The 25789-nt window shown below is 35.9% G+C and overlaps 2 protein-coding genes across 2 annotated transcripts; one reads left to right on the top strand and one right to left on the bottom strand.

Moving 5' to 3' along the window:
• The first annotated feature begins 1627 nt into the window (after positions 1 to 1627).
• On the top strand, positions 1628 to 3911 carry LOC145639028 (putative ascorbate-specific transmembrane electron transporter 1). The gene is made up of 4 exons (XM_081690126.1): positions 1628 to 1892; positions 2216 to 2264; positions 3164 to 3363; positions 3505 to 3911. The coding sequence occupies exons 1-4, from the start codon at positions 1746 to 1748 to the stop codon at positions 3760 to 3762; spliced, it is 654 nt and encodes a 217-aa protein (XP_081546252.1). The 5' UTR covers positions 1628 to 1745; the 3' UTR covers positions 3763 to 3911.
• Positions 3219 to 21973, bottom strand: LOC145639027 (mediator of RNA polymerase II transcription subunit 18-like). The gene is made up of 7 exons (XM_081690125.1): positions 21883 to 21973; positions 21382 to 21437; positions 12180 to 12279; positions 5797 to 5854; positions 5363 to 5719; positions 5136 to 5256; positions 3219 to 3765 (listed from the first exon to the last, which is right to left on the bottom strand). The coding sequence occupies exons 2-6, from the start codon at positions 21415 to 21417 to the stop codon at positions 5154 to 5156; spliced, it is 654 nt and encodes a 217-aa protein (XP_081546251.1). The 5' UTR covers positions 21418 to 21437; positions 21883 to 21973; the 3' UTR covers positions 3219 to 3765; positions 5136 to 5153.
• Between the last annotated feature and the right edge of the window lie 3816 nt (positions 21974 to 25789).

A 25789-nucleotide genomic window follows, 5' to 3' on the forward strand; every position in this document is an offset into this window, starting at 1 on the left:
CTAGTCTATCCTTCTCATGCTCAACACATGCTAGTCTTGCTCTCATAATGGTAACATTAGTACCAAGCATATACTTCTCTACTACCAGGATATTAGTTACATCTCTCTGCCAAACAACAATACCTTCATCAACCCACTCAAATTTATCGCAACCCCTTTGCCTAGTTTCATGGTTGTAAAACTTGCATGCAATGAATTTCTTACTAGGATTATCGTGAGTCCAAGATGTCCTCTTTGCAACAGAAAAACCACAAGCACATCCGATATCCTTCAATGGAGACATGAATCCTACATAATTGAGATAAATAAGAGCAATTAGCGCAAATTAAGAAAGGGGAAATAAAACCCTAATTTTTCACATACTTGCAAATAAGATGAACTGGGAAACACTTAAACACCTCAGTATCCTTGGTCGAAAGTATTTGCCGAATACTATTTTTGCAAGAAATTCAAAAAACCATGCCCTTTCAAGATCTTCAGTTCAATGACATAGAAAAGAGAACGGAGGCGAGAGAAGGATGAGGGAAATTAGAAGAAAAAAGGGAAAAATTAAAACGAGAGAGTTAGAGTCAATGCTGGAAAAGCCCCCGTCAATGTCGGATTGTCACCGTTGGCTGTCTTCAACAAAAAAATTTACAAGCTGGTTTCTTCGTGCCAAAAAACTTTTATAAAGTTTTTCCCAACAAAAAAGTTGTTGTTTTGGGTGTTTTTTGGTCCCTTGGGAGAGTTACGTCACCAAAGACTCCGGTAGGTAGGAGCTCCGCCTCCGACGATCAAGTTAGTATTGGTCGTAGAAGATGAAAAGGTGCGGAAAAGGTAAAGATGAGATCTTCTCGGATTCCGAGATCAATTGTTTTTTCTCTGATGTGAGAGAATGTAGGTTTGTTGTAATAAATGAATGTGTCCCCAAAATGGGAGAAATCTCCTTATTTATAGGGTAATTGGAATACGTGCTCATGAGATCATTCTGACCTAATGGGTTGCGTCGTTTTACGGCGTTCTTGGGAATTGGGCCCTAAAGGCCACCATTCTATTTGCCATCTTAGGCTGACACGTGTGAGCTAGTGAGTGGCCCATGTTGGACCTACCAGAGTTGACACGTGTCCCTCTTTGATTGGGCCACGTATCTAGGATATCTTTACCCTAAACTGTTATTATAAAAGAAATTTGTAACAAAATTTCCTAAAAAAAATAACTACATCAATATAGTAACTTGACGGAAAAAATCATGTAGAGTGATATGTGTACAATTTGAGAAAGATCTAATGACATCATGTTTTGTTTTAATATTGATATACTACCTCTAGTCCAAATTACTCGCAATTTTGGAGTATTATTTGTGAGATATAGAAGATTCCAAAGTTGCGAGTAATTTAGACTGGAGGTAGTATTAGATTAGAGGGTATTGGTGCATTGCACACGCCCAAATATTACTCGTATCCCCCAACTAATAATAAACTACGGTCCTAATGTACCCACCAAATTTAAAAGCTGAAATTTGGTTTCATACTAGTACTACTATTCAAATTTAATTTAACAAAGTTGGTTTGTCCGAAGTTAGATTTATATTAATTCTGGAAAGTGACATGTAACAAACGAGAAGCAAACCTTAACCAAGTGAATGTGATATGATATTTGCTGCCACCACAAATTAACTTAAAGAAATTTCCAACGTTTATCCTTTTAATATCAGCTCCTCGTTGATATCTTTCTTTGCATCTCCACTGCAAGCTAAGTAGTTTCTTATGGCTATCACACGAGCTTCGTCGCGTCTAGCTAAGATGTTTGCCCACTTATTGGCTGTGGCCATGACTACCTTGGTACTTGTTTGGCTTTTACACTTCAGGGAAGGCCTTGCTTTTAGGTCTCACATCAAACCGCAAATTTTCAATGTAAGTCCCTTTCTATTCTATTAGTCCACAGCATATTACCTACCGTATCTCCTCCGTTTATTTGATGAACACGTCTATTTTTCCACTTTTCATTTATTTCCTTTATTTTTAGTCATTTATACAAATGATTTTTTAACACGGTAAAATACCGGGGGGGGGGGGGGGTACATGAGGATCGAACCTAGGTCACTTTTGGGAGAGATGGACCGTCTCTCCACTCCATAATCCTGCATCTATACACATGATAAAACATATTCACGGTAATATTTTGTTGCATTTGTCTTCGTACTTTTAAAGCATTGCATATCAAATTCTGCTTGCAGATACACCCGCTTCTAATGATCATTGGGGTCATTGTGATAGGAGGAGAAGGTAAGTCCACTCCATTGTAGCTTGCTTTCTTCACTCCCAACTACTTTTATACAAGTTTCTTTTAAGTCCATATTTATATGTTGGAGACAAGTGTGAAGTTAAATCAATTATGCAATAAGAAAATACAAGTTTATCATCATCATCATCATCATCATCATCATCATCATCATCATCATCATAATAATAATAATAATAATAATAATAATAATAATAATAATAATAATAATAAGTTGTTTACCTAGTGACAATTTTTGTAAATTAATCAATAACTTTTCATTAAATGTAAGGTTGACCTATATTTTTTGTTATTTTTGTTTATCATGATGATAACTAAATCTTCCTTTGCATTGCATTGCTCTTTCGCATCTAGTTTTTCAAACAATAGCAATAGATAATAGAAATACTCTCTATCATCTAAAATTTTGCCAAAACAATATATGGATATATCTTAAATTTTATTAATTTTACAAACTTGTGATAATTTTGATAGTTTGAAAGTATATAGTGAAACAAATTTAACAAGATTGTTTATTGCTACTTTATATAGTAGATCATAATAGCAAAATGCGTTATTCGTGTATAAGTTCATACTTTGTATGTTGCAATACCAAGTTTTGGTTTCACAACAATATAAAACTTGTGGATGATAAACAGGTGACAAGTGCACAATTCAGTTGGATAATTACACTCTCTTCCAAAAAAAACAATATTTGCATATTCTATTTTAGGATATTTGAAAACACTACACATTTCTTAAAATATACTGACATTTGGTTAAATTTTTAAACAAAACACGTAAAGTGGTAGAGAGAGACAATGCAACAATTAATTTTGCATAAAGAGAGTAAAAGAACAACGCTAGTGAGCTGATGCTGCTAATTCTTAAAATTGCAAAATAGCTATCATGGCATACAAGACAATCCCAGGAGCAAAAAGGACACAAAAGAAAGTGCATTTGATGCTGCATCTAGTAGCTCTTATCACTGGTATAGTGGGAATATATGCAGTTTTCAAGTTTCATAAAGAGCTATCAATACCGCACCTCTATACGTTTCATTCATGGCTCGGTATAAGCACCATATGCCTGTATGGTTTACAGGTGAACTGTTATTCTTTTTTACCATCTGAAATTCATATACTTAGTATATATAAATAGAGAATGATATAATAAAACTTAATTTTTAGCATATGCATTACAACTTGGAAATTGACCAGAGCTTTTGTTTAAATGGTTTTTCAGTGGATATTCTCTTTCATCACATTTGCATTTCCGCATTCTAAATCAACAGCCAGAGCAGCAATAGCACCATGGCATGTATTTGGAGGCATAGTCATATTTCTTCTAGCAATATGTACTGCTGTTATGGGTTTGGTGGAAAAGTTCACCTTCTTGAAGCTTCAGCGAACCCAAGAAGCGCTCGTTGTGAACTTCACAGGATTGATGATCATATTATTCTCAATTATGGTTGGACTTGTGGTCACCTTTCCACGTCTGTAATATCTAAATGTAGTGTACACAGCGCAAACAAAAATATTTTGAATCAGCATTCAAAAACTAAATTAAGGTAGTACAAATGTACAATCAGTGGTCATCATTGGAACACAGGTAAGTCAGAATTTAAATGAGAAATGAAATTTCAAATATAATTGTAAACTGTCATAGTGTCATCCCATATTGAAGACAAATCTAATGTATGAGTAGGAAAGTGATAAAATGTCTACTTATACATGAATACATATTGATAAACACACCAGCACACAAACACAATATGGAAAAACCTATGTTTAGTAATGGGATGGCACTTAAGAATATACAACTACCTTGCTGGCATTTTACTTTACCAAAATCAATCTATTGTCAGAGAATGATCTGAAGCATTCACAGAGCAATACGAAGTATAAGTATATAGAAAGAGGTTTGAGAATGGCATAAAATAAAAAGTTTGAAAGAATAAAACACTAATACATCTCAAGCAGAGGAAAAATAAGTTTATCAAGACAGATGCTAATGGAAAACATTCAATATAATGAACGATATCAACACTGTTGTCACAATCTGCTAGAGATCCTTCTAGGCCTCCTGTGGTATTCACTTACGCAAGGAAGAAGCATGGCAAGGGCAGAAACAACAATTGATTTTGTAGGGGCAGAAGAGTCAATTACTTTTATAATTCTGTTAAGAAAAGTTTGTTATAGAGAGAGAAGAATCTTTAGCTTGGATTTAGCTGGCAAGCTTATTTAAGGGAGGAATTTTCTGTTGTAATAATTATTCTAAGAATTTTGTTAAGCTTTGCTTAGTGGGAGAGTCCTTTCCTCTCGAAAGAAAGGTGTATTGGCTGTAATCTGTTGATCAGCAATACAATTTATCCTCCTCCTTCCTTCTGATTACTTGTTGTGTGGGTAGCTTGCAGGTCAGGCTAATTCCTAGCACAATCAAAGTCCATTATACCAAAGAAAGAGCTTAATATGAGCCAGCAGCTGACTGAGGTGAAATGTGACACCCCACTCAGAGTGCCCATGCATCCTAGGAACACAATTAAAGTCCATTATACCAAAGAGAGAGCTTAATACGAGCCAGCAGCAGACTAAGGTCAAAAAAAAAAAAAAAAAAAAAAGAAGCTGGAGGACAGGAATTTGTCAATGCAGAGGTCATCAGATGATTGAATCTCTTGTTAGGAATTATCATTATATCAGGCATTAAAGTTTTTTTGAGGAAAATATCAAGCATTAAAATTAATGTGACAGAAACGGCTATAAAAGAAAATTATGTTGGAAAAAAAGAAACAATCACCTTTCAAACTAAATAATCTATAAAGATTGTCACTTCTGTAAACCTCAAAAATATTTAAATCAAGACTACATTGTTCATACCTCCCAGCTCAGCAGAAGCTACACAGTTGTGCCTCCACCATCAGACATCAGAGATGCAGCAGCAGCAGCAGCAGTTGGGACTACCCCAGTAGATACACCAGGTTTTGATAAATGCAGCAGCCTGCAATTGTTCCACAACATAAAACAAGGAAATGTCATTCACAGCTTCAAGCTTTAACTTACTTAGCAGGTTAAATTGTTAAGTTCAGGAGCACAGCAGGGCTTACGGGGCAAGGTATTCACAGAAAGAAGAGACAGCAGTCACAACTTCACCATAATTATCAGATGTAGCAGGAGCAGTTACTTCAACTAATTGTATGCCTGGTGTGACTGGATCACCATCATCAACCGCATGCAACTTTGATAACTTATTAACTGACGAGACAGTAACAGTGATTCGAGCACCCCTATGGAAATGGAAGGAAAAACCCACCCGCAACAACTCATGATCCAATTTATAGCCAAGTGCATAAAACAAGCGCAGGGCATTCTTGCTAGCTTTGCTTTCTACCATGGTCCGCACCAGAACTGAAATCTGTTCGGCGCCAGCACCTCTCATTGCACCACCAACATGACGAACAAGCCTGCGTATTACACATCCTTTGTAACCTAGGATAAAGCGTAAAGTAAACAATCTTACAGAAGAGCTATTTTTGCATACCAAGTAGGTTCAGGCTGCTCCAGATCACATATAAGTCGAACCTCAGAAGAGACGAATCCTGCAAATTAATTGCAATTACTGGTTCAATATATCTAACCTATTGAAGTACAACACGTAAATTCTAGTTAAATGCAAGGAATCAGCCAAAAACACCCATACCAAATACCTACAGGAGGAGGAGAAAGGGTAATTTAGGGGAATAACTCGAGAGTTTTTAAATTGCATGTAGAATCGTGCAAGTGTCAGCGCAGTTTAAGGGAGTCTGTTATGATGTAAGAACAAAAGGCAACACTGTAGAGAGAGAGAGAGAGAGAAAGACAGAGAGACAGAGATCATTTCTAACCTCTCGAATGTGAGGACCAGGGAGGTTGTAATTAGTTTAATTTGGCTGATTAAGCTAATACAATCATTTGTTGCCTACATTTTTTCCTGCTTCATTTCTATCTAATCAAACAATAATTCCAAAAATGCAAACACAGACGAGAGATTTTGAGTTGACTTTTAGCTCAGATTTATGTTATTGAGATATAATAGTAAGAAATAAGAATCAATACAGGGAAGATAATAAGCTGATGAAGGACCATGAAAGAAACACATGTTTTATCAGCAAGGGAGCCGGTTGAATGTTGAAATCGATTGATCCAAAAGGAGTTGAGAATTGAAGCTCTTGTTGGTAGAATTTATTGGCCGAAGATGGAATTTGACAGTTGTAGTAAGATTCCCAACCCTCAGAAAGAAGGAAGAAGGAAAGCTAAGTAGAAATGGATAAAAAAGCCAGATACTACAAGAGGCAATGAAAATGTTGACAATACACAACAGATTTGTAATCTCTTGAGCTCTCTAAAGAGAACAACATTGTGTATTTCCCGCCAACAGCCGATATGTATGATATTATCCTCTGTTTCATAATGTTCTTATTATAAACTGTTTGCACAATAATTAAGAAATGGAGAGTGTGTGTAAAAAGGTAGGTAGTGTAAGAAAAAGATATATATAGCAGAGAGAGAATATAAAAAGGTGAGTGGTTGAAAGAAAAAGGTGCCCAAACTAGGAGTGAGCAGAATGGTATAAAATTGTGCGGTAAGAGGATGAAGGGTAAAGCAGTCAAAAAGAAGAGCAAAACTGTGCAGAACAACATGAAACGGATTAAAACAGAAAGTGTTAAGAGCACTATGAAACAGAAGTAGTATGATTTTATTAGAAAACAACTTAGAAAGAGTTGTTCAAAAGACCAATATGGCCATGTCCAAGTGTCTAATTGGGATGGAGAGGCTTGGATTGGGTAAATGTTTGGTACATGGACTAGTGATCATGGATAATTTTAAGAATTAAAACATATAATTTTGTAAAAACATACCTAATTTATATAATTTCTGTTTTTTAAATAATATGAAGTATACATGCCTTGGGTGCTAAGCAATTACAATTCATAGACGAGTCATAACACCGAGAAAAGTAGCTCGAAGTCTTCAACCACCTGACCACCCAGAAAAAGGTTCCCCCACATTGTTCCTAACTAAACCTCAAATTCAACACTCTTGGCATCCTTATGTAACATCTATTACATGGAAGACTTCGAAATATATGTAAAAAATAAATAAGAGTTTTGCCCATGGAAAGAACATTGTAGCTGAGAGAAGAATACTTATAGTGTGCAAAAGTTTTTCAACTTCAGATCACCATGGCTCTTGACTATTCATTGAAGAAACATAATAATACTCTGCACTTCAAAAAGTAATGACTAAAGGAGTAGCTCTTTATAATATTCTTTACAGTATATTAAGAAGAGCCTAATTCTCTGGTCATTTCCGCAATTCCAAGATGAATATCCTATCATAAACCTTTATTCAGTTCGTTCCACAATTTTCCAACAAAGCAGATTGGATGTACTCAAGTAGAATTTTAAGCTTCATTTTATCTTGAGAAACTCGCTGTAATTTCCTCTAATTTGAATACAGAAGCTTAAAAATGCTCCACCCTTCAGGTGCGAGTCATGAGACTAATTGAGAGCTGTTTAAGTTTCACTGTTTTCCTCATCGTCATAAATCATAACCATGCTTTGCTATAAGCTATCAACCAAGCTATTGAGCCTCTCCAGACAGATTTTGTATACTTGAACTACTAAGATTCTTGTACTAATTGATTGCTGGTTTCATCTCTAACACGGAAAGGTGGTAAGCAATATACTGAAAAGAATTCCGTCATAGAAATGTGCATGGGTGTGTTCATAAAAGATGGAAAATTTAGTAACCCCCCCCCCCCCCCCCCTCCCCCCCTCTTGAAGCATCAAATGGTGCAAAATTTAGTAATTCTTCAAAGCATTGGAAGGATATGAACAATTCCTTAGGCACTATAGTCAGGCAACAATCACAAGTGATTTATAAAGTGAAAGCCCAAAACTAAAGTTGTGCAGCTAATCCTTGTAAAAGCGATCAATAAAACATTACTTGAGAGCTGTAGGTCCACACAAAAAAAAGAAAAAAGAATATATATATATATATATATATATATATATATATATATATATATATATATATATATATATATATATATATATATATATATACGCTTTTTGAATCAAATGAAAGTGAAAAACATTCAAACAAAGCTTTTTGAAACAAATGAAAGTCAAATGCATTCAACAAAACTAATTGATTCAAATGAAAGTCAAACACATTCAAACAAAACTTTTTGAATGAAATGAAATTCATATATATATATATATATATATATATATATATATATATATATATATATATATATATATATATATATAGCTTTTTTTGTCCAAAACTACCTTTAATTGACAACTTTTTGTCCAAAACTACCATATTAAGCTTTTTTTGTCCACAACGACCTTTAAAACTTTATTGTTGACCACTACCTAAATTTTTTTTCAGGCGTTGACCTTAATTTTCAGGTTACTTAAATACATGTGCTGGGCACATGTTTCATTAATTTATGGTTTTGTTAATTTTTTTCCCCAAGAGAGAGAAAATGGGGGAAAATAAAACAAAATCATTAAAAACTAAAACATGTGCCCTGCACATGTCTTTAAGTGACCTGAATATTAAGGTCAATGTCTGAAAAAATATTTAGGTAGTGGTCAACAATGAAAACTCATTTTAAAGGTAGTTGTGGACAAAAAAAAATTTATGAGGCAGTTTTGGACAAATAGTTGTCAAATGAAGGTAGTTTTGGACAAAAGATCCATATATATATATATATATTTCCTCCGTTCTTTATTACTTGACCCGCTTTGACTTATACACTATTCACCATCCCTCCTTTGACCGTCTTTTGTGAATAATATGTAAGGAAAAATATATTCATGTATGATCTTTTTGGATTCGTCTCAATAAGTACTATCATAATATATAACTTTTAAAATTTTTACTTATGGAGAATTTAAGTTATTGATCGTTAAAGTTTTGCATTGGCAAGCGTGATAAAAGAAACAGGTCAAGTAAAAAAGAACAAGAGGAAGTATATATATATAGCAAATGCAATCTGCAGCACACAAGCAACAATTTTCTAGTGGTAATTTAGATGGAGCTAGCAGAACCTAAACAAAGGTAACAAATAAATGGTTGAAGAAGAAAGTAATTTTGATATCACACTAAAGAACAAAATAGATGCTGCTCTTCATAAAAGTCCTATTCACAAAAAGGCACAAGTACTTGCTCTCAATTAGTTCCCATTTTCCAAATTAATATGGATGATTTTCTTGCAATTATACAGATAATTAGCGCTGTTTAATCTATGTTACTCGGACTCTTCATTTTACCTCAAGTACCCGTGTCGGACCCTTGACCCTCGGACATGGGTATGACACATGGACACTTCATTTCAGTTGAAAATCATAAAAAAATTTCACAAAATAGCCGAGTCGGACACTTGGATATGTACCCGTGTCGGACATGGGTACCCGAGTCCGAGTAACATAGTGTTTAATTACTTTATTACTGAAGGCGTAACAAGACAAGTATGGGCTACTTCATAGACGGTCTTACATGAGGACATAGATTCATAGATGTGGGTATGGGCTTAGTCAATCATGGTAGGACATGAAATCAAGCCAGCTTATTCAAAATTTGAGGACTGGGTGTGTGATATGATTGGGGAGCAGAGAGCACATTATCTTATGCTGATCTAAAACTTATGTTGCACTTAAAGAGCTTTTTAATTGACAGTAGGTTTTGCATTAAGCAACAGGTTCAGTTTCCTATATAATAAGTCTAGTGGTGAGGTAAATTCTTGCTGGCACATTGGTTTATTCCAACTCATCAAAAAAATATCTATGGTCCTTGCAGGATGGTAGAAAAGAGGATGAAGGTATAGCAGGGGTCTGACAATTGTAGGAAGCAGATTTAATGTTGCTACATGTAGTAAAGGCACTAGAAGTAGGAATAAGTTCCTACTCTAAGAACAAAATCCTACACTCTCAAATCATCACAACTGACAAAAAGATCAAGAAGATACATATAGGAGACATAGAGCTACCTAATAATTGTCAAAACACCATGAAGAATACGCAAATTTTTTTTATTAGTTTTCATTTGTCACAATTTTAGGGAACCTCTCTCCACTATCAGGTCAAGATGGATAACCTTGCCAAAAGTGTTTTGAAAAGTATGTGACTTTCTTTTCCTTTCTGTCAAAATATTGTGAATTTGATATGATACTTCAGAAGTTATTCAGAACCAAGCATTGCAATATTTAAGTGTGTATTTTTGTTTTCCCTTGTGTTGAGGTGTGAACTCAATTTTAAGAGCCCTTGACTTGTCCTGGAAATCTAAGACATGTTTACTAGTAAATAGGTTTTTTTTTATTTTTTAAATAGTAATACACATCAAATTGATTGCTCTGCAAATTAAACGACCCTCTATTTGTTAATGAAGGAAGTAAGGGCATAAGGCCTCTAAAAGACCTCAATGATGACCTTTATATGGATTTGAATTTGAACCACTCCAGATACAAAACAGCTGAAGAACATCTCTAATCAAAATCCTACCAAAAATTCTCAAAAATGGCAAAGCAGGACTCTTTTGCAGTCTTCCAAAGGAAATTTCAGAATTAGCAGGAATCTTTTGCAGTCATTCAAAGGAAATTTCAGAATTAGCTGGACTCTTTTGCAGTCATTCAAAGGAAATTTCAGAATTATGAATATTCAGACTTATAAAAGTTTAATAGGCTGGTTGTAGAGCCAAGAAGAGAGCAGATCCAAAACTTACTGTAGTAGGTTTTAGTGAACTTAAAAAGAAAAATTATATTGAGCAGCATAAATAAAAAAAAAAAAAAACAGAAGCAAGGGTCACTGAACAAAAGAAGGTGAAAAGCAGAAGCTAAAAGCTACTCATCTTTGATTGATGCTCAATCAAACGAGTCAAAGACCACGCAAAATCAAGCTACCCTCCACTTTTCACAAAGGTTAGTATTTATATGGGCTTTGACACCTTCAAATGAACCTTCTTCAGTAGGTTATGTGTAGACTTCCCTTTCAAACAAATTTTGTGAGATGACTGCCAGAGTAACTACAAGTAGATATTATAATTTATATTCCATGATGATTTTTATTCAAGCCTTTTGATGGCTCAAGAGGATTGAAGAAGGAAGTGAATAAGAGGAAAAGTAGTACTTTTCAGAACATGGCAAAACTGCAACCACTTACAGAGTTACAGTATAGGGTTTTTAACCTTTGTTCAATTCTTATTAGCAAAGATTCAGCACAAGCACAAGAAGTTACTGGAGTTCTTGGAGAGAAGTTGATCTTCATTGTAACTCTTGAGTAGCTTAGTTAGATCTGGTGATTCAGGTGTGGGTTGCAATGACAATTATTAAGAGATATTGTTCCTATAAGGCAAGCCCTCACAATCCCTAAATTCTAACCCTCTAAAACTTAGTTGTTTGGTGTATATGCATTTATGTAGCTAGTAGCTTAGCCTTGTAAGCTATGAATTTTACGGCTTTGATCTTTTCACCTTTAAAAATAAGTTGTCAGAGCTACCTAAGTTCAATTCACCACCAAAATTTAGCAAAATAAAAAAAATAAAAAATAAATAAAGAAAAGAAAAAAATTAAAAAAAAAAGAAAAAAAAAGAAAAGAAAAGAAAGCTCCATAAGTTTAAATCAGACCAAAGAGGTTTAGTGAATTTCAAGTTAAAAGAACAAAGCCCAAATTAAACTTATTTTATTCATTCCGAAAAAAAGGCTTAAATAAATTATCACATAATATTATCTAGGATGAAATGAACTAAGAAAGGCCTTCTATTTAAAGATACAAAAGTTTCCAGAGGATTATTAAATTGCAATCTACAGCAAAGAACAAACAATGCTGCACCAAAATTACTCTAGATATCCAAACAGAGAGAATAACAAATTACCAAGGTTTGGGCTACTTTTTAAGCACAACTCATGAATCCTTAACCGCTCCTTATTGACTCCACAAAGCCCCTGAAGAAGAATCTCTAGTGCTTCCACATGCTGTAGCAAAGGCAGATATGTTAAAAAGTGAATTCAAATAGTATGAGTTTGAGTCAATTACACCTTAAAAATCCAAATTTTATCTATAAGAAATTAAGAAGCCATGAGTAAGATATTCTATCAATTCCATTGAATTACCTTTTAGGTAAAAAAGCAATCCTTAAGTTCATAAGTACAAAAAACAATAAAGAAGGAAAAAAGATGCATCCCCCTAGCTAACTACCTATATAATGAAGAACTTTAGAGATAAGGGATTAAAGATGATTATATTCTGCTTTTGAGGGAGAAGAATTATTTTTTGGAGTTTAAATTTTCATTGTTCAAGAGTAGAAATCTTAGGATATTATTTTTTACCTAGCTATCTTTCTAAGGATTTGCTGTAGTAGGATCAATGGTTCATACATGATGTAAGGGAAAATGCCATAAATACTACAATTTTGCCATCTGTTACTCTATTTTAAGCAGCCACACGAGTGTCATTTGTCTAACATCGTAAGGCAATTTCCAAAAGCATGAAGGAAGGTTTTTCTGCTTTTTTTTTTCTTTGGATAGTGCAATACACTCTCAGCCACCTCCCGTGACATTGATGTACCAAAGAAGACAAAAACAAGGGCTGCAACTTAACAACAGCAACAGCAAGGCACAAGCAGCGCAAGAGAGGGAAGAGAACCATTGAAGGAGCAGCAAGGGGACATGCAGCTTTAACCTTTTGTTGTATTAGACTAAAGTAGTAATATGACAAACAATAGTACTTGTATTAATTAAGGCTTGATTGCCATTTTGATGTTGGCTGTAGTAGTATAAGTAGTTGAAGGATAGAAAGTAGGAGGTATGCAGAAAATTGTATAAGAAACTTGGAGAGTCATGGCCTAAAGCCATGTTTATCATTCAAAGCCTTTGAGCTAATTAATTGAGAAATCCGTCCTTCTAATTAATCTGCCAAATCACACGTGTTCCGTTGCAATTGGTATCAGAGCCGTTATGCCGCCAACACCGTTATCAGTGACGCCGGAGCGGGTGGCGGCGCTGGAAGAGAGGGTGGAGGAAATTCTGGAAAAATTGGCGAAGGAGAGAATTCCCTCAAGTACGCTCTGCTTACTAAACAGAACGAATCCATTGATAAGGTGCGTCAATCTTTGGAAGGCAAAATGGATAGGTTCCGGCAAGACGTCACCCAACAGGTCAACATGACGACGAGCCGCCACGACAAGGCCTTGGAAGAAATTAGGGGCGCCCTCAAGGCGCTGGGAAAACAGACGATGCAAGGGAACGAGGAGGTGGAACAGCCGCATCCACTAGGTGGTCTCAACGGCTCCCCGACTCACGGTGTAGGACTGAATGAACCGCCGATAAGGACAGGTGGCTTCAATGGAATCCGTATTGGCAACTGGGAGGCCGGCTTCGGTGGGAATTTTCGCAACCACGACGAAAATCGGAAAGCCGAGGGAATTGGAAGTATAGAAAGTTAGATATGCCGATGTTTGATGGGTCCCGGATGGGTGGATCTTACGTGGGGAACAATATTTCCAATTTTACCGGTTGGCGGAGGCGGAGAAGTTGCAGGCTGCGGTTGTGTCCATGGAGGGCGACGCGTTGAGATGGTATCAATGGGAACATCGCCGGCGGCCGGTGACCCATTGGGAGGACATGAAGTTGCGGGTGTTAACCCAGTTTAGGCCGGTGAATGCGGGGACCCTCCACGAACAGTGGCTGGCGATGACCCACACAAGCACGGTGGTGGAGTATAGGAGGTCGTTCATCGAAAAGGCGGCGCCGTTGACTGACATCCATGAGAGTATTATGAAGGGCCAGTTCGTGAATGGTCTTAAAGAGGAGATCCGAGCTGAAATTCGATGTTGAATCCGATGACCCTGGAGGATGCCATGGATCTGGCAATCCGGGTCGAGGAGAGAAATCGAGTCAGCTCAATTAAGAAACCCAGTGGGGCCTATACCAAACCCGGCCCGTACTCGTACTTTAACAAGAGCCCAGCTTCAACCTTGTTAGGAGTGAGCCCAGCTCAATCTAGTAACCCAAACTTTCAACCCACCTCATTCACAAACACCCCCAGTCAACCCAACCAACAAATTCGAATTACCCAACCCAGCTACTCTACCCCACAAAGTTCAACAGGCTCTGTCACTCAACCCACGACACCTTTCCAACACCGCAACAACCATAGCTCCACCCAGTGGTAATGTCCGCCGATTGACGGAGCGAGAAATTCAAGAAAAGAGGGCCAAGGGCTTGTGCTTTAAGTGCGATGGTCGCTGGACCGGACCTACGCACGTATGCTCTGCCAAGGAGCTGAGCATGCTCCTTGTAGACGAAGAGGACGACGAAGAGCAAGGGGAATTGGCAGCCATGGATAACCTGGGAACCGAGGAGGAAGTCACGAATACCTCCGTTTCCATGTGTTCTATTGAAAGCTTATCTAACCCGAAAACAATGAGGTTCATGGGCGAGATTAACGGGCAGTGTGGTTGACCCCGGAGCGACGTACAACTTTATAGCGTTGGGAGAAACTCAGGCTGAATATTTTGGGTGATGGTGCTTTCGGAGTGTCGTTAGGGAATGGTGAAACGGTTAAGGGCAGAGGACAGTGCGTGGGAGTACGAGTGAAGCTCACCGCCGAGATCGAGGTAGTGGAGGATTTTCTGCCATTGAAATTAGGCAACTCAGACGTAATTTTAGGGATCCAATGGTTGGAGAAATTGGGCTCCGTCCTAACCAATTGGAGATTGCAAGAAATGAGCTTCACCTTGGGAGATCGTATGGTAACAATTAAAGGGGACCCCACCCTCGCAAAAACCGGCATTACTCTCAAAGCGATGATTAAAACCATTCGGAAGCAGGGAAGTGGGATATTGGTCGAATTGAATTTACTACAAGAACAGGGCAACTCAGAGACAGGGGATGTCGTGCCCTGTTTTCTTCGTGAGGTATTGAGGAAGTTTGAGGGGGTTTTTGAAGAGCCCAAAGGGCTGCCACCGGCTAGGGGCCACGAGCATTCAATAGTACTCAAAGAGGGAAGCAACCCCGTGAGTGTGCGACCCTATAGATACCCGCAATTCCAAAAAGACGAGATTGAAAAGTTGATTCGAGAGATGTTGGCGGCCGGAATTATTCGACCTTCTACAAGCCCATTCTCAAGTCCCGTGTTACTTGTTAAGAAGAAAGATGGTTCATGGCGTTTTTACGTGGACTACCGGGCTCTCAATAAGGAGACGGTTCCCGATAAATACCCCATTCCCGTGATTGACGAACTCTTGGATGAATTACATGGAGCTCATGTGTTCACCAAACTTGATCTTAAAGCGGGGTACCATCAAATCCTAGTCCGCCCGGAGGACACTCACAAGACGGCCTTTCGCACCCACGAAGGACACTTCGAGTTTTATGTGATGCCCTTCGGCTTAACCAATGCTCCGGCAACCTTCCAATCATTAATGAATGAGGTATTCCGTTCTTTTTTACGCAAGTTTGTTCTTGTATTTTTTGACGATATCTTGGTGTATAGTGCTAGTAAGGAAGAACATATAACTCACTTGCAATTGGTTCTAGCCACGTTAGAGAAACACTCACTGTTTGCCAACCATAAAAAATGTGAATTTGGGAAAGCTAAGGTGGCTTATTTGGGCCATATAATTTTTAGTGAGGGTGTGGCAGTGGACTTTGAGAAGGTTGGATCAATGATCAAATGGCCCACTCCAAAAACTCTAAGGGAATTAAGGGGTTTTTTGGGGTTAACGGGTTATTATAGAAAATTCATCCATCATTATGCCCATATTGCTAAACCTCTGACACAGCAGCTTAAAAAAGATTATTTCGGATGGTCAATGGAAGCCGAGGATGCTTTTCAAGCCTTGAAAGAGGCCATGGTGTCGGCTCCGGTACTCACTATGCCTGATTTTTCCAAGACCTTCATTGTGGAATCGGACGCTTCCGGTGTAGGGCTCGGTGTCGTGTTAATGCAAGAGGGTAGACCGGTGGCTTTCTTTAGCAAAGTGCTCGGCCCTAGAGGTCGAAGTAAATCCATTTATGAGAAGGAATTAATGGCGGTATGCTTAGCAATGGAGAAATGGAAGCATTATCTTTTGGGAAGGAAATTTGTAATTCGGAGCGATCAACAAAGCCTCAAATATATCACTCAACAACGTGAAATTGGTATGGAGTACCAAAAATGGGTGCGCAAGCTTATTGGGTTCGACTTTGATTTACAATATAAACCCGGGGTGGCTAACCGGGTGGCGGATGCTCTATCTAAGAGGGGTCGGGACGAAGGAGAAGAAGGTAAACTAGAGTGTGGGGCGCTTGTGGCTACACAAGCGGTAGATTGGAGTAGTTTGAAGGAGGAAGTACTAAGGGATGAAGGGTTGCAAAAATTGAAAGCTGAGATTGAAAAAGGGCAGGGGCCTCGTGGTTATGTTGTGGAAAATGAGCAAATATTGTACAAGGGCAGGGTGGTTCTTCCTAGGGACTTTGTCCACAAGGCAGCCTTACTCAAGGCCTATCACGACTCTCCGGAAGGAGGGCACACTGGAGAAACTAAAACATATTTGAAGCTTGGTGCGGATTGGTTTTGGGCCGGATTAAGGAAGGATGTGGCCAATTACATTCGAGGTTGTACGGTTTGCCAACGAAACAAGCTCTCCCAACAATCTCCGGCGGGGTTGTTGCAACCATTACCAATTCCGGAGAGAATTTGGGAAGACATAAGCATGGATTTTATTGAAGGCTTGCCGAAATCAAAGGGGTTCGATACAATTTTAGTGGTAGTTGATAGGCTATCAAAATTTGCCCATTTCATTGGTTTGAAACATCCTTTTACTGTTTTCACAGTGGCTGAAATTTTCATTCGAGAAATTGTAAGGTTACAAGGCATTCCGGCTAGCATTGTCTCGGATAGAGATCGAGTGTTCCTTAGCATTTTTTGGAGGGAGCTATTTCGCTTGCAAGGTACGGATTTGAAGCGGAGCACCTCTTATCACCCCCAAACGGACGGCCAATCCGAGGTGGTGAATAAGAGGTTGGAGACGTACCTCCGTTGTTTTGCTAGTGGGCAATCGAAGACTTGGGCTAGGTGGCTTCCATGGGCCGAATATTCATATAATACCACACCCCAATCATCCACTCAAACCACCCCTTTTCTGGCAGTATATGGCAGGGAGCCGCCCAAATTGATCAAGGTGGGAGCACGCAGTTAGTCGTGGGGTTAGCTGAGGAGTTATTGCAAGAGCGAGACATGATGCTTAATGAGCTGAAATTCAATCTCATGAGAGCACAGCAGATTATGAAGAAAAATGCGGATGGGAAGCGTAGGGACGAAGAATTTCAGGTTGGGGATTTCGTATTTCTCAAACTTCAGCCTTATAGACAGCGCTCCTTTGCAAAGAGGCCCTATGAAAAACTCGCGGCTCGGTTCTATGGACCATATGAAGTAGTGCAGCGAGTGGGGTAAGTTGCTTACAAATTACTGTTGCCACAGCAGTGCCAAATCCATCCCGTGTTTCATGTTTCTCAATTGAAGCGTGCAATTGGTGTTGTGCCTAGTTCTCCTACGATTCCTTCTCAACTCACTTCGGAGTTGGAGTTAGTGGTGGAGCCGGAGAGTGCTAGAGATGAGGAAAAAGGGGGGTCAGCATCAAGGAAGGCTCGAGGTCCTAATCAAATGGCTAGGGGTTCCGAATTTTGAGTCTACATGGGAGGATGCCGCGACAATCCAAGAGCGATTTCCACACTTCCACCTTGAGGACAAGGTGGCACTTTTGGGGGGCGGTATTGCAATACACTCTCAGCCACCTCCCGTGACATTGGTGTACCAAAGAAGACAAAAACAAGGGCTGCAACTTAACAACAGCAACAGCAAGGCACAAGCAGCGCAAGAGAGGGAAGAGAACCGTTGAAGGAGCAGCAAGGGGACATGCAGCTTTAACCTTTTGTTGTATTAGACTAAAGTAGTAATATGACAAACAATAGTACTTGTATTAATTAAGGCTTGATTGCCATTTTGATGTTGGCTGTAGTAGTATAAGTAGTTGAAGGATAGAAAGTAGGAGGTATGCAGAAAATTGTATAAGAAACTTGGAGAGTCATGGCCTAAAGCCATGTTTATCATTCAAAGCCTTTGAGCTAATTAATTGAGAAATCCGTCCTTCTAATTAATCTGCCAAATCACACGTGTTCCGTTGCAGATAGTTGGTAATTATAGCCATTTTTGTCGATCACAAGGCAAAGTTTTAAGTAGGTACAACTGTATAAGCATAAAAAAAAGTAGCTGAACAAGAATTAACACCCAACCGCAGGATGAAGTATAGTAAGTGATATAATCCTTTTTTAACTTATTACACCATTAAGAAAAGGTGGCAGAAAAAGATTTTCTCCACAGCCACATACAGCAAGGAGAAGAGTCAGATGATTATCAAAAAAAGTTACATGTGCAGCCAATTATAGCCACAATATGGTCATGAAAGAGGAAAAAAATTATGTAATTCTCTCATAATTATAAAAGAGACAGCAAGCTTTGAATGATCTACCAACATTGATGTCACAAAATTTGTTTTGATTGGTTATTTTGGTCCAAAGACAGTGGCGAAATTGTGATTAGGATAGAGTAGCAACATATTTTCAGCACCATAAATATGAGCTTATCATGAGCTTTGATCCAATTTTCCCTCTAATTTCCTTCTCCCCATCTTCAAGGATATGATTGTTGTCCTTGCTTATACATGAATTCTGTATTGAAAAACATCACAGCAGACTTGGAAAGTACCCAGCAGGAGAGAAAATAAAACTAGATGCTACTTGTTTACCTTAAGCACCCCTAGAATTTGAATTCTATACTTATAGTCCAACACAGTGTTCATTTATTAAGAATTCTGCTTATGTGATAGAGTTCGAATACGAATTGTAAGCATGTAAACCCTCGTTAAACATCCCAGCTTTTATCTCTAAACTTAAGTTCCAGAATACTATATGTTGAAAACAGGATTATACACGTGTGATCATCCATGTAGTAATCGGTTTCACTGATTCGAGAATTTTTGTAAGAAGTCAATGTCAATGAACAATGCCCAAAATAAAATAAAATAAAAAAATAAATTAAAAAAAAAAAAAAAAAAAATTACTCACTTAATAAGTAGGACGAAGGCATTAAAAAATAAGAGTGGAGCTAAGGCAATCAAAGGAAAGTAGCGAGGAAAGAAAGTTAAAAAAAAAATAAGTAAAATTAGGTGTTGCTTAACGTGAAAATATGAAATACCAAGATACATTAAGATAAAACTCCAAAAATGGTTACTAAATCAATCAGGTCACCAAGGGCATAGAGAAGTAGAGGTAAAGAGAGAGTGGGAGAGAGAGAATAGAATAGTGAATTCGAATTTTCAAAATTAAACAATGCTTTTTTTGGGATAAAGGCCTAAGCAGCAAAAAAATCACGAGGATTTGTTGTACACTTAGCTTCAAAGTACCAGAGCATGAGGTTTGAGGAGCTCTGGTTGCGCCAACCATCAAGATTGGTGTAGCAAAGTTTAATTGGTTTACACCACATGCCACCAAAACTAAAGCGTGAGGCAAAATGCATCGACCATTTCTTTGCTTGAAGTCTGTAGCTTTCTAAGTCAACAAATGAATTTTTTTTTTCCCCTGAAGGAACAAAATGAAATTGAAAACAACAAAAATAAAGGAAAAAGAGCATGTGCCCCTTGAGAAGCTTTCTTACTGGTGCTCATTTTCTCTCACTAAAGGATTTTTTTATTCATTTGGAGGGCTCCAAATTGACAAATAAGCAAGAGAATAGCATTGGGTGTACCTAAAAAGATCTTCAAACCAAGGAGGAAATTTTTGAGGATAAAAAAAACACTTTTTCGTTGTGTATAAGCAGTTATCATATCCAAAACTACCTTCAGGTTTTGACTATGAGAAAATGAGGTGGAAAAAAAGGATTCCAAGGAGAGTAAAATGCCTTTTCATCTCCATAAGAGGACATGCATTTTTCTAAGTTGGTGTATTCGAGATATCCCCAAATCATTTTGGGACTAAGAGTCTAAGACTTTGTTGCTGCTGTTGTTGGTGTGTTAGATAAAGATATTAGTAGTCCCATTCTTTGTAAGCCCGTGTTTATACTCGAAAGGAGAGCAATATTTATGTTATTATTGTGCTCAACCTACGTCTTTCTACAAGCCAAAAGATTCAAGGACACAAAGAAAAGATAGATGTGCATCAGCTTGTTTTAATTATTTAACTAGAGTGTTGTCCGTTACTAATCAAATTCGACTATTTAGATAGTAAGACTTGTTTTTGAGTTTAAGTCTTGCTATAAACATTTTTTAGTTGTCGAATTCAATCATTACATAATGGAAACAAATTGTATAATAAGACACAAATTAACATATCTAAGTTAACTATAATTTTGTTGGATAAATATACACAATTAATAAATGGCTAAGATGGTAAGACTCTAAACTTAAGAATTGTTGGTCATGTGAAAGTGACATGTCATGTTTATAATCACATGTGGCGCATATTGCTGACATGTTGAACTTGAAAAAGGTGACACGTGGAACACATTCTATTTTAGAAATGTTTTTTAATATATAAGTATAGATCAATAGCTCTTTTGACTCTAGGGTATGGCTGATATTGCAAATTATAAAGGATCCTCCTAAAAAATTGCTTGTTAACTTCTACTTCTAAAGGTGCGGCACTGCCTGCAAATATAATATTAGTGTTCAGAATATGAGTCTCTATTATAAACATGGCAAAGACCACATGTTATTGAAGCAACACAAAGTTGATGAAATCGACATTATATTAACAAGAGAAGCATCAATATAGAAGTGGGCAAATTATAAAACCAAAAAAGAAGTGTGAAAATTATTAAGCGCAGAGGAAGTATTAGCCTCATCTTGTTGCGTTATAGGCTCTGATAAAACAAATGCAGACACACACACCAAAAAAATAAATAAAATAAAATAAAATAAAAAATAAAAAACAAAAACAAAAATCAGATTGCAAAGTCATGTAGGTTAAGATTAACTACAGGAAACATTCAAACATGAACAAACATTAGATTTAAAAAAAAAAAAACGCTATAAATTGTACCTGGGTCTCAATTATTCCCTGAACCACACACTCCATAAAAATTGTTTCACCAGACCCTAATCAGAAACATTTCCAACATTTTCAGGATTAGGATACGGTCGAAAATCAGAAGGGAAAAAAAAACAATACATGAATTGCCGTAAATGAATAAGGTGTATAATTAAGTTGCATTGCCATTGGCTTGGTTTCGTTTTCTTTAAGCTAAGCCCTTTTCATAATTCCATCTTAAACAAAAGCCTGCAAAATTTCATAGTTGAATCCTAACATTAAAGGGTAGTGCAATGCATTCGCAACAAAATTTGATTCAATTATCTCGAAGATCACATAATTTTAGGGATCAATAATCAAATTAGGCTCATAATTTTCTTTTCTCGCAAATAATTGCTGGTTATCTTAGAATTTAGAATCAATAGTTGATATTTTCGAACCCTAAACTTAATGCACTGACAATAAAATTAGATTGTGAAATTGATATGATGATAACAAAAATAAACAACTTACCTCAGAAGCTGCTTCAATGGGGTATACAATCATACAAGTGCTAGATTCAACGGAGACCGCTTCAATGGAGAACGTTGCGTGTGTTTCAATGAAGTATATATATATATACTTCCTCCGTTCTTTATTACTTGACCCGCTTCGACTTTTACACTATTCACCATCTCTTCTTGACCGTTTTTTGTGAATAATATGTAAGGAAAAATATATTCATATAAGATCTTTTGGGATTTGTCTCAATAAGTACTATCATAATATATAACTTTTATAATTTTTACTTATAGAGAATTTAAGTTATTGATCGTTAAAGTTTTGCATTGGCAAGCGTGATAAAAGAAATAGGTCAAGTAAAAAAGAACAAGGAAGTATATAGTTTTGTATCCGGCGATGTCCAGGTTGTTTATCGAATTTTAAAATAAATTTATAGTTCGAGTTAACTCATGACTAGACCTAACAGGTCTATATAGTAATAAAATTCTATTAGATTGTGAAGTATATATGTTATTTTAACCGATTAGTACATATTATAAATGAATTATTTGCGCTTTGAACTACTTCATTCGTTCCAAAAAATATTATGATACAAAAAAAAAAAAAAAATTTATATGATAATTTTTTAGAATTATAATCTAATAATTTTTTTTGAATAAAATTATAATTCAATTCGTACGTCTGAAATATCGGTATTTTATCGAAAATAAAACTCTAAACCAACAATTTTATCCTAAAATTCTATCTTATAAAGTCTATTTAAATCTATCCAACGTGGGACGACACTGGTGAAAAATTGGAACGTCAAGTGTCGCTGTCTCGTGACCTGGCTAAAAGTTTAGCTTTATATATTAGTTATATGATACATCGCCAAGTGTCGCGCCACCTTGGATACATTTAAATAGACTTCATAAGATAAAAACTGCCAAGTATCACGCCACCTTGGATAGATTTAGATGGACTTCATAAGATAAAAAAGTTAGTTAAAAATTTCATTTTCAATCAAATTAGGATAGAATTTTAAAAGAAGATGGTTAGGTTAGAGTTTTATTTTCGATAAAATACCAAATAATAAACTTATAATTAGGCCACAAGACAACATCATATATCGTTTTAACTTTTCGTGTGTGTGTGTGAGAGTGTGTGTGTGTGTGTTCTAAATTAAATCAAATGTTTTAATTTAATACTCACATGTTCTAAACCATAAATTAGTTAAGTTCGATGTCATAAATTTTAAATTACTTGTTCCAAAATTTTAACTTGTATGTTCTAAATTTTAAAACGTGTGATGATTTTTAATTATATGTTCCAGATTTTAAAGCGTTTGTTCTATTTTTTTACTCGTATGTCCTAAATTCTTTACTTACACTTTTTATATTCTATATCAATTTGTTCTAAATTTTTATTCACATGTTCATAATCTTAAATCATATGCCTAAATTTTACTCATATGCAAATTTTATAAATTTTTAATCACTTGTTCTAATTCTTAAATAAGATGTTCTAAACATTTTACTCACACAAATGTTCTAAATTATTACTCATATGTTCAAAATTTTAATTTGAGTCACATGTTCTAAATTTTAACTTGCATGTTCTAAATTTTAACTCACATGTTCTAAATTTTAAATCAGTTCTCGTATAACTATGAATTCTCACATATGGACCTATTCTCACCGGATCCTTCTTATATATATATACACACACACACTAGAATGTACCTGTGCTAATGCACGGGTTATAATTAAGGATAGGATTTAAAAAATACAAAGTATGTAGATGCATATAGTATTTAATTAAACCAAAAATAATAACAACACAAACCAAAAAAAAAAGAAAAAAAAAACAAATTGATTACAAATTAAAAAAAAAAAAAAAAAAAAAAAAAAAAAAAAAAAAACCAAGTGTTGAATTCATATATAAATAATAATAATAATAATAATAATAATAATAATAATAATAATAATAATAATAATAATAATAATAATAATAATAATAATAATAATAATAAAGTCTTTAAATATTATGCTGAATGAATCTAAGTCTACAATTAGATTGTCCACGCATCTCTCGTTTCAGATAGTAGAACTTTTCCTCCCATCTTACTTGTAAAATATATGCAACTATGATATCATCATTTTCTATCTCAGGAACATGTAGTATAAAAGTAAATGTATTCATCAAACGTTCACTTAGATACTCCTCTAAAAAGTAGTCTCCAAATTCCTGCTCATAAATAACAAATGTAGTCATTATGCAGGTGAGTAATTCCTTAATATATATGATTAAAGGATATACTTACATTATTTGTCACCGCTTGAATACTTGATATTGGACAACCGATAATCATCTCAGCATATTGGCCAAAGAGTGTAATAGACAATGTATTTGTAGCATCACCAATTTTTACATTGATTTTATGTCTGTTATTATTGATATGATATAATTAGGTATAATGATATGTAAAGCACGTTATAATTATATTTTTTAAATAAAATAAAAAAGGTGAAAATGTCTTGGCCTACTGAAGGAGGGGTCACACTCCACGTACACATCATCTCTCCTTAAGTGCCGAACACATAATTCATACCAAATAGGCATAGAAGAATCTATGGATAACACTTTTGCTAGTTTTCGAAAATATTTAACCTGAAAACACACATCAAATATTAAATACCTCATGTATAAGAAAGTGAAATAAATAATTGTTGATATACATACATTATGAGCAGCTGAAAACTGGTTTAACTTGATCCTTTTAGCATTAAACACCATTTCCATTTCAGAGATACTATTGGTTAATATCTGACTCCATCTGATATATTTTTGGACATATCCATCATCCGCATACCTATATGAGTTATATAAGTACATAAGTATGCAACATAAACTTACATTGTTGATTATAATATTTATAAGGCTTACCAGCCATGTAGATCGTCAGTTTCATCAATATCAGGATCAATAAAAAGTCTGGTACGTCCAACAGTCGAAAGACATACACCTATTGGAAGGTTAGTAAAAGTATCCAAAGCAATGATAATGATGAAAATGACACCATAGTCTTTCTATGGTTATCTAATTTAAAAAACTTATTTTACCATAATAATAGGAGCCAACTGATACCATGGATGCACCCAACACATGATCCTGATTAAGCTCATAGAATAAGAAACAACCTTGATCATGAGCAAACCCTTCCCATAAAGCTAGCCTCATTGTTTCCATGCTGTAAATCAAAATATGTTATTTGATTTAAAAAACCAAAAAAACTTAACATTGCATACGTTGTTATAATTACATAAATATATTGTAACTTGTGTAATATGCTCTTACTTTGTGTTGCAAAGTAACACATCTCTTTTGAATTGTTGTCTCCCACCCGAGACTCTATATGATTCAGACACATATATAACCAATCCAATAACATCTGTGACATTCATCATCAAGAAAAAAAGATCGAATATGACCATTAAAACTCAATAATTAATGTTAAAAAATGCAACAAAAATTCATACTATTTATTTTAAATACTAAAAGACACATATATACCGATGAGAGGAGAATTGCGCATGTGAAGGTATTGTGGAATGTGGCAAAATTCAATAAACCTGAAATTGTACCTTGGGATATCATCACAATCATCAAGAATTTCTATTATCATGGTCTTGTTGCCAAATTTCAACCTCATTTGGTTATTGGCATATTTGTAAGATGTATCTAGAGGCATAAGTTCTAGCTGAGTAATTGAATAAACCTTTCCTTGTTTCAAGATCTCTTTATATTTAACAATGTAATCATTAAATAATGTAATTTGAACTTCGTCCCCCTAGAAGTTGAAAGGTTCATACATGAGTGTGAAATAAATGAATAAATCGAAAAAATAAAGTAAGCACTAAGTAAAAATATAGTTCAAACC

The sequence above is a fragment of the Chenopodium album genome, chromosome 7 (assembly GCF_948465745.1).
Source record: "Chenopodium album chromosome 7, dcCheAlbu1.1, whole genome shotgun sequence".
Lineage (NCBI taxonomy): Eukaryota > Viridiplantae > Streptophyta > Magnoliopsida > Caryophyllales > Amaranthaceae > Chenopodium > Chenopodium album.